This window comes from Pongo abelii, chromosome 13 (assembly GCF_028885655.2).
Source record: "Pongo abelii isolate AG06213 chromosome 13, NHGRI_mPonAbe1-v2.0_pri, whole genome shotgun sequence".
NCBI classification, from domain to species: Eukaryota; Metazoa; Chordata; class Mammalia; order Primates; family Hominidae; genus Pongo; species Pongo abelii.
Window position 1 is genome coordinate 125,094,305 of NC_071998.2, and position 9,115 is coordinate 125,103,419.

Genomic DNA, 9,115 nt, shown 5'->3' on the forward strand with positions numbered 1-9,115 from the left:
GCTATTGGCTAAGGCGGGAGTGTTTATACCACAGGAACTGGCCAACACTGCAGGTCAGGAGATCCAGTTTGCCAGGACACCCATGGTTGAAAGGGTGAAGGCAGAAGGTTGGCTGTCCTGGGACATGCACACCATAGGTACTTAATATATGCCCACTGGTTAGTTAGGAGAATGAGAACTGTAGACGCCTCTAGTGCTCATGGAGGACACAGGTCTGCTTCACCCTCAATGGTCCCCGTCCGTCCTCCTCCACTCCCTGGAATGCCCTCAATCCTGGTGGCTCCATCCAGGAAAGGGGCTTCTGCCCTCTGGACAGCTGCCTGGACTTTCCAGCCCTGGCCCCAGCTTCACTCTCCAGGCCACACAAGCAGCATCTGCTCCCTCCTCCCACCGCAGCTCTTCAGAGATTCATGGTGCCCCCAGCTCCGCCTGCCTGCCAATTGGCCACGCACCCTTCCCCAGGGTCTCTTCCCCAGGCCGGTGGTTGTGAACCAAGAACTGTCCCAGTTAGCAAGGGGCTGTGGCCCCTCGCTATGTCCTATCCTTCCCTGCCCCTGCCTGGACCCCAGTCCCTACCTGCCGTGTGCCAGGTGGTCCCGGAGGTCAGCCGCTCCCTCTCCAGCAGCACCGCCCCACTCATGCCCAGCTTGGCCAGGTGGTACAGGGTCTGGCAGCCCAAGCTGCCTCCACCAATGACCACCACGTTGGCTGTGCTGGGCAGGGGCCGGGTTGGGCCTTGGGCCACCACCGAGGTGCCTTGTCCCTCCTTCAGGGTCCGCTGATACGGCACACTCTTCTTGGCTGTGGGGCCAGCTGCGCTGGACAGGTTGCGTGGCCCCAGGCCCCAGGTAGGGCTTTGGTGAGGGTGGGCAGCAGCCACACGTAGGGCTCGGCTCAGTGAGGCCATGGGGGCTCCGGGCCTCAGCACGGCAGGGAACTGGGGAGAGAATCAGAGCTGGGTGGGGTGCAGATGGGACACGGTGGGGGCTGTGCTGAGTACCCAGGGGAATAAGGGCCCTATAGTGTTACCTCCCAGGGTAACACTGCCGCTTCCCCATGGCATTCATTCATTCACTCATTCATTCATTCACTCATTCATTCATTCATTCATTCACTCATTCATTCACTCATTCATTCATTCACTCATTCATTCACTCACTCATTCATTCATTCATTCATTCACTTATTCATTCATTCATTCTGTGGTATGTATTAAGGGCCTGGTATGCAGCGGGCTCTGTCAGTGCCCAGGGGCAACCTTGGTAAGGATAGGTCTCTGCCAGCCCACGGAAAGACAGGCAGTGCCAAGCTCTGGGTAGAAGTGGGGGTCGGGGCCACAAGGGGGGGGCAGAGAAGAGTGGTTGATGTGGCTGGCAGAGATCCAAAGTGAGACCTGAGGAAAGTGGGCTGCCCCATGAGGCCGGGCAGGGAGGATGGGGAGGGGACTGAGGGCAGAGGACCAATAGCTGGAAAGGAGGGGCTCCGGTCTCAGGGACACTCACCCCCAGATCACAGACAGTGAGAGGCTGGGGCTGGGAGGGGGCCGTCCCACCAGCCTCGAGAGCCCTTTCAGAGCTCAAGATGCTCCTGAGGGGCCAAGCAGCCCTGGGGCCCCGCAGGTCTGTGCTGGGGCAGACCCCAGGTCCTGCGGTGTGGGGATGGGACCTGGGAGGCAGGAGTGCCCAGAGAAGGCGGTGGTGGTGGCACAGCAGGGCAGGGAGGGGGTTGTGTTGAGGGATGGAGTCACTTGCACTCCCAGACAGAAAGCCAGGAGGAGGGAGAGGCACCGTGGATGCTACAGCAGTGGCCGCAGGGTATCGGCAGGCAGCCTCGAGATGGGGCACCCAACCCCCAAGCCTGGAGCCAGCACCTCCTCCTGGGCAGACCCCTCCCAAACCCAGACAAGAGGTATTGCCCCCTCATCAGCCCCAAAGCTCGGTGGGACTAAGGCGGAAGCTGATGAAGGATGTGCTGTCCCGGCTCTGCTCCCTTGGGGCCACCTGGGATTGCAGAGTAGGGGCTCAGAAGCTGGGTTAACAGGCCTTCCTCCCCTCTGCTCCTTCCCAGCTGATCTACCCCAATTCTCTCCTCTTTCAGGAAGCTCTCCCAGATCTCTCCAGTCAGAAAAATCCAATAACAATGAGAATGCAAGAGGGAGCCCTCCTTCTCAGGAGAGAAGGCGCTGATGAAGACGGATGTCTCCTTGGGTGCGGGCGAGGCAGGACAGGCAGTCAAAGGAGTCACCATGTCCAGGGGAACGCAGCAACCGTGCTGACTGCAATCAACACAATCAGCCTCCACGTTTGCGTTGTAACTGAGCTCGTTCAAGCAAAGCTGTCTGCAGTAGGGCCTTTCCCCTGGAGAGGGCATGCGCACATTGATTTTACCTGTCCTCAAACTGACCCTTTGCTCATTCTAATAGTAAAAAAGCACACCCCCGGGGTGGAGATTTTAAGATGCTAATGAGGCCGGGCTCCATGGCTCATGCCTGTAATCCCAGCACTTTGGGGGGCCAAGGCGGGCGGATCACCTAAGGTCAGCAGTTCAAGACCAGCCTGACCAACATGGAGAAACCCCATCTCTACTAAAAATACAACATTAGCCAGGTGTGGTGGTGCATGCCTTTAATTCCAGCTACTCGGGAGGCTGAGACAGGAGACTTGCTTAAACCCAAGAGGCGGAGGTTGCAGTGAGCTGAGATTGTGCCATTGCACTCCAGCCTGGGCAACAAGAGTGAAACTCCGTCTCAAAAAAAAAAAAAAAAAAAGATGTGAATGAGACATGTGACGTATAAACAAGCATGTACAGCTACCGCATGTGCACCCAGAGGACCCACCATCACATGCTGCCTAGTAACCTCTCTTCCTCTCTTTCCATCCGCTTATGAATAATTGTGGAAGACTCCCTGAAAGGGGGTTTCTCCAGCAATCGTCAACGCTGCCTCACCCTTAGGAGCAGCGCCCTGCCGGAATCCTCTCTCTCCCAGGGTGCATCCGCACCTAACTTTCAAAATGTTCTTTTTCCTTTGCAATAAATTGCTCTATGCTGCAGCTCTTTTGCTGTGGGTCTCATGTTTAAATTCTTTTTTTCTTTTTTTCTTTTTTTTTTTTGAGAAAGAGTCTTACTCTGTCATCCAGGCTGCAGTGCAGTGGCATGATCTCGGCTCACTGCAACCTCTGTCTCCTGGGTTCAAGCGATTCTCCCATCTCAGCCTCCCGAGTAGCTGGGATTATAGGTGCATGCCACCATGCCTGGCTAATTTTTGTATCTTTAGTAGAGACAGGGTTTCACCATGTTGGCCAGGCTGGTCTCGAACTCCTGACCTCAGGTGATCTGCATGCCTCAGCCTCCCAAAGTGCTGGGATTGCAGGCATGAGCCACTGTGCCTGGCCTAAATTCTTTAAGAAGTTAAGAACTGAGGTCTCACAACAGCCCTCAATGCAGGGGTGGGATGGTGTCCTGCCCGATGTGGACCTCCACTGCCCTTTTCTGGGATCTGCAGGAAAAGTGAAAGGGATGTGGCTGTGATCCAAGGTGTGAAGTGCTGTGCCACCTACGTCAGTACGAATGACTGATGTAATTAGCTAAGAAAGTCAGCCTCCTTTTCAAGAGTGGACCATAGCTATGCACGTTCGTTCACTCTCATTGAGCAGCTATAGACACATGATAACGTCTCTACATCACAGCGGGGGAGTCTGACACACGGAGAGGCTCACTGAGGTGACCAGGGTCACAGGGCCTCCATGTGGCCGTGCCGGGGACTCTCTCCTGCCCACTCTTCTGACCATCCCAGGGGGACTCAGGACCCCCTGCCACACCCTGTCCCACCTGAACTGTGGGCACTGCCCAAGCCCTGACGAGGTGCAGAACACTGTCCTAGGCACAGTGGGGATGTGCGGGGGATCCCAGCTCTCAGGCTGGTCAGGGCTGCCTCCCATCTCCTGCCCCAGGGCCCCATCCAAAGGGAGGGAGCAGGGAGTCTGATTGCAGCGGCGTAGGGGAGGGAGGAGGTGTTGGAGATTGTCCTCAGCCTCTCAGCCCTCAGTGTGTCAGCCCGCCTGCCTCCTGCCTGCAGAGGTGGCCCCAGACAAGGAGGCATGCCTCCTGCACATATCTGTACATACCTTCAGTCCTTGAAGGTCCACAGTCTTCCAGGAGCCCCCAGAAGCGGTGCCCTACCAGAGGAAAGCCAGCTTGAGTGGCACTGAGGAAGGCTCTCCAAGGCTGAACACCCCCACCCCACCCCCCACCACCCACCACAGTGCCGCATGGCACAGCACACCTGGTCAGCTCTGGGCAGAAGCCTCCCTCCTCCTTCCGACTGGGCCCAATGTGACAGCTGCTGGCGCCAGAGGCTACCACGTGCCCCTTCACCACCTGCCTGGTCAGTCAGGGCTCTCCTGACTGCCAGACTGGGGGCTGGGGGCTGGCAGCGGCCCCAGTGGGGACAGCCCGGAGCCCCTCCTGCCTGCCACCTCCCTGGAAACAGCTGCCTCCACATTAACCCGCTCTCTTGCCCCCTCCAACTCTGTCCCATACCTGAGTCAGCTTCCCAGGAGTGAGGGCTGAGGACAGCCCTGGGCTTGGGATCAGACAGACGGGTGGGGGTTTTGTCACAGGACTGGGACTTTGAGCAACAACTTAACCTCACTGCAAAGCAGAGGACCCAGGAACGCCCCCTCTTCCCAGGCTCAGGGGGTGGCGGGGGTCAAGTGAGGAGAGCGCCTGGCACCTTCGCCTGGTGGGGGAAGGCAGACTGTTGTGGGGAGGAGCGGCGGGGGGCGGGGAGGCAGCTGCCCATATGGTGAACCCTGGTCCTGCTCAGGCAGCTGGATGGTGCCTGCAGCCAGAGGCACAGGGAGATCCCAGCCAGCTCCGACCAGGCCCAGCCCCGCCCACATAGGGGAGGCCCCAGCCTTGTCCCTCCCTGGGGGTGTACCTCCAAGTACTTGTCAGCTGCAGCGCCCCTCGGCCCTAAGAGTGCTTGGCCCAGCAGAGGTGCCTTCACCTTCTTGCTTCCCAAGCAGTGGCCTGGCCGGAACTCCAGGCCTCCCCCGCCCCCTACCCTCGCTGCCAGCCCCATGTCGCCGCCCAGGATCTGGGCGGAGCGTACCACCCACCACCGCGGCTTCTTGGCCAGCTTAGTCGGGGCTTCTAGGCCAGCCCTGTGGGCAGCTCCCTCTGAGGGCGGCAGAGCAGGGTTGTGAACCCCATGCCCCATTACCCGTAGGCGACCTGGAAGTCAACCTCCCGCTCCAACCCTCATTTCCTCGTCTCTGAAACAGGGGCCTCAGGGTTGCTGCAGTGAACCCAGGCACCCCTGCCTGCTGGAGCCTGCCCGAGCTCCCCACACCCAAAACGAGCTATGCACAGGCAGGGTGGGCAGCAAAGGTGGGGTCAGCAGCAGCTTGGGCCGGGGGCCCGTCCATTGCAGGGAGGCTCCTTTGGTGAGGTCATCTCAGCACATGCCCCAGTTTGCTCACCCCCAGGGATGGGATGCTCACTGCTTTCAGAGGCGAGTGAGAAGGCCTGGGTGGGTTTCCCAGGGACAGGGTCTCCTGGTCTGCGTCTTGCTTTCCCAAGCTCCCAGACCCCTCTGGTGTTTGGGGAGACGCCCCGAGCCACTGGTTCTTCTACTGCACAGCACATAGGCCCCAGGGCAGGGCTTGCAGCCTCCATTGACTGTTGGGGACAGCAGTGCCCAGGGAGGGGGCCACACAGCAAGCTGGTGGAGGAGGCAGACCGGACGCTGCAGCCTGACTCTGGGCTGGGGCAAGTTACCCATTCCCAGACAGAAGTAGACACCCAGAGGAGGGGTGTGGAGGAAACCCAGAAAGAATACACCTCTGGATGCCCAAAGAATCAGAACAGGTGCTGATGTAAAGATCTCCTCCTCATGCTGGATCAAAGACGGGGCATTTCAATGGCAGTCTGTTAATATTGTAGTGATGCCAGCTGCCAATACCGGAAGTGATCATATAGTAAACTGCTGTAATTAATACCAATCGAATCATTGCGTTCTTATTCACACCGAGGATGTCCGACTGTCTTGTTGCCAGCTTGTCTATCCTCTACATTTACTGAACGCCTCATGTATACAAAGCACTGCTGGGAAACCTATAGTGACATCTAACACCTAGCCCCTGCCCTCAAGGGGCTCAGGGTCCACAAAGCAGACAGATCCAGGGAGAGGCATGACACCATGAGGCTGGCTTCCTTCCAGCAGGGAATCCAGGAGGACCTCTTAGAGGAGGGGGCCTGGGCTCTGGGCCTGACCACGTGCTGACACTATTCTCAGTCCCTGCCTCAAAGGCAAAGGGCTCACTGGCCTAGGCCCCTGGCTGCCTAGTGGAAAGCTGGCCCCACCAGTTTGAGGCTTACCTGGGGTGGTGTAGGGGTCCCGGGGCAGAGGACCTCCTCTTTGGATGGTGTGGCTTCCCCAGCGGCCTGAGCTAGGGCTGTGCCCACCCAACAGGGTGATGAATGAGCTCAAGAGGGCAAGGAAGGAGTGTGGCCCAAGTTCTCCCAGGAGCCCTGGACGTGCAGGTGCATGGGAGAGAAACGCAGCAGTCACCACAGCCCCAGGGCAGTGGCTGGGTAGCCCACACCTCTCCTGTCCCTGCACTCAAAGACAAGTGGCAACTGTTGCAAAACTGTTACAAGCCAAGAGGGCAGCACAATGACCCTGCACTTTGGACAAGGGGTGGTGGCTGGGGGCCGGTCCTGGCCTGTTAGCTGTCTGTTAGCATCGTAGGATTTTCATCCAGCAGGGCCTGTTAGCACCCAGCTCAGGTCTGGGAGAGGTAGAAAGGCTGTCTCCCCCTGGGAACTAGTAGTCACAGCTCTGGAGGGGCCAGGCTCCGGACAAGGAGGCCAAGACAGGGTCCTGTATGATCTCAGGCTGGTCTTATCACCTCTCCCTTTGCTGAGACTTAGTTTTCCCATCTTGGAACAGGAGGCTGAAAGCCCTGCCATGTCAGTTTCACAGAAGCCTTATAAATTTCCCTGAGTAAATTTCCTTCAGTCCTGCTCTAGATCACACCAATAGAGGGGCTGCCACCTCAAAGAAGTCACCTCCACTTGATCACGGTACATGATCTTTTTAATGTGCTGTTGAATTTGGTTTGCTGATTTTTTTTTTTTTAGACAGAGTCTTGCTCTGTCACCCAGGCTGGAGTGCGGTGGCACAATCTCAGCTCACTGCAACCTCCGCCTTCCCGGTTCAAGCAATTCTCCTGCCTCAGCCTCCCAAGTAGCTGGGATTACAGGCGCGCACCACCATGCCCAGCTAATTTTTTGTATTTTTAGTAGAGATGGGGTTTCACCATGAATGGCCAAGCTGGTTTTGAACTCCTGACCTCAATCCCCCTGACTCCTGACTCCTGATCCCCCCACCTCGGCCTCCCAAAGTGTTAGGATTACAGGTGTGAGCCACTGCGCCCGGCTGGTTTGCTAATATTTTGATGAGGATTTTTGCATCTATGTTCATCAAGGATATTGGTCTATAATTTTCTTTCTTGTAATGTTATCTGGCTTTAGTATTAGGGTAATGCTGGCCTCGTAAAATGAGTATGACTCTATGTTTAGTGCACTCTGAAGAAAACTGTGGTGCAAATCAAAGTCACAGCTGACTCAACATTCAGGAGTGAGGGGCTGCCTCCAGCTCCACTGCCCTCCCCAGCCTCCCCGCCACCGCTCCAGTGGGGATTGTGGTGGACTTGTTCCTCTACCCTCATGGCCTGGACATACCTGGGCCAACCCCAAGACTCTTCTTCTGGCTCAGGCTGGCCCTCTCTGCAGGCCCCCACCAGCCCTTGACCCCCACTTGCTGGACAGGTTTCCAGGACAGAGGGAGGTGCCTGCAAGGCTGCCCTCTGATGGGGCAGAAGTCCAGGGAGGAAGAAGCGGAGGCGCTGGGGGAGGAGGCTCCTCCACTGAGCTCTGCGTGCAGCCCTATGAAAGAGGACATGAGCAACAGCACCCCAACCCAAACTATAATAGCCAACATCACCAATGACCAGGAGGAAGGCAGTGCCCCAGTCACCTCTGAGGGCCTCCTGGGAGTCAGGCGGCGTGCTAAAGGCTTTGCATGTGTCATGTCAAATGAGACAGCAACAACTGCTACCCATTGTGGAGATGGGAAAACTGAGGGAGAACACAGCCAACAGGTGCCAGACCCGGGTGATTCATGGGCCAGGGAAATTTCCAGAACAATTTTCAAGGGCTGAATTTACACTGCCAAGATTTTATTTTTTCAATAAGAACCTCAAAAAGAAAACTACCACTGAATATCCCCATGATTTCATAAGACAGAATGTCTTCTATCCTCTGTCAAAGTAGAAGAGATGCCCTCCCAGGGTAAGGGTGGTCCTTCCTGAGAAGCAGGTGGCTGCCCCCATCTGCCTGACACTGATGCACAGGGGCAGGTGGAAATGGCTCCAGGCCTGAAGCCATCTGGGCACAGGCATTCCCAGGAATGAGCTGCTGAAGTGACCCCCACCTGGCAGTTGTGGCCTGGGGCAGTTGTGGGCTGGGGCTCCTGAGGGCCGGAATGCAGACCCTCATTCCCCGGAGCACCCTCTCCACTCCATGGCCTAACACTGTTTGTGAGTGAAAGAAACATGGTGGATGGAATCCGCGGTGGAATCCATGGAAACATGGTGGATCCCCGCAGCTGAGCCTGTGCCAGGCAGGTACCAGGAGTGCTTCAAAATCATCTCGCGGCCAGGCGCAGTGGCTCACGCCTGTAATCCCAGCACTATGGGAGGCCGAGGCAGGCGGATCATGAGGTCAGGAGATTAAGACCATCCTGGCTAACACGGTGAAACCCTGTCTCTACTAAAATTAAAAAAAAATATTAGCCAGGCGTGGTGGTGCGCACCTGTAGTCCCAGCTACTTGGGAGGCTGAGGCAGGAGAATGGCACGAACCCAGAAGGCAGAGGTTGCAGTGAGCTGAGATTGCGACACTGCACTCTAGCCTGAGAATAGAGCTAGACTCGGTCTCAAAAAAAAAAGAAAAGAAATCATCTCGGGGCACTGTGTCCATGGCCGCAGGCACTGACACCGTCTGATGGGGACACAGGACATGGAGCTTCAGAAGGACTTCCTGCCCAC

The 9,115-nt window shown here is 57.0% G+C and overlaps 1 protein-coding gene across 6 annotated transcripts in view; it reads right to left on the bottom strand.

The window, feature by feature from the left end:
* Nucleotides 1-6,665, bottom strand: part of SARDH (sarcosine dehydrogenase) — a 76,190-nt gene extending 69,525 nt beyond the window's left edge. For 4 of the 6 annotated variants that reach the window (XM_054519373.2, XM_054519371.2, XM_054519374.2 and 1 more), the window contains exons 1-3: nucleotides 4,940-5,055; nucleotides 4,125-4,175; nucleotides 577-937 (exon numbers count right to left, since the gene is read on the bottom strand). In XM_054519373.2, coding sequence (XP_054375348.2) covers nucleotides 577-907 — 331 coding nt within the window. In that variant the 5' untranslated portion in view covers nucleotides 908-937; nucleotides 4,125-4,175; nucleotides 4,940-5,055. 6 annotated transcript variants of the gene reach the window in all.
* Between the last annotated feature and the right edge of the window lie 2,450 nt (nucleotides 6,666-9,115).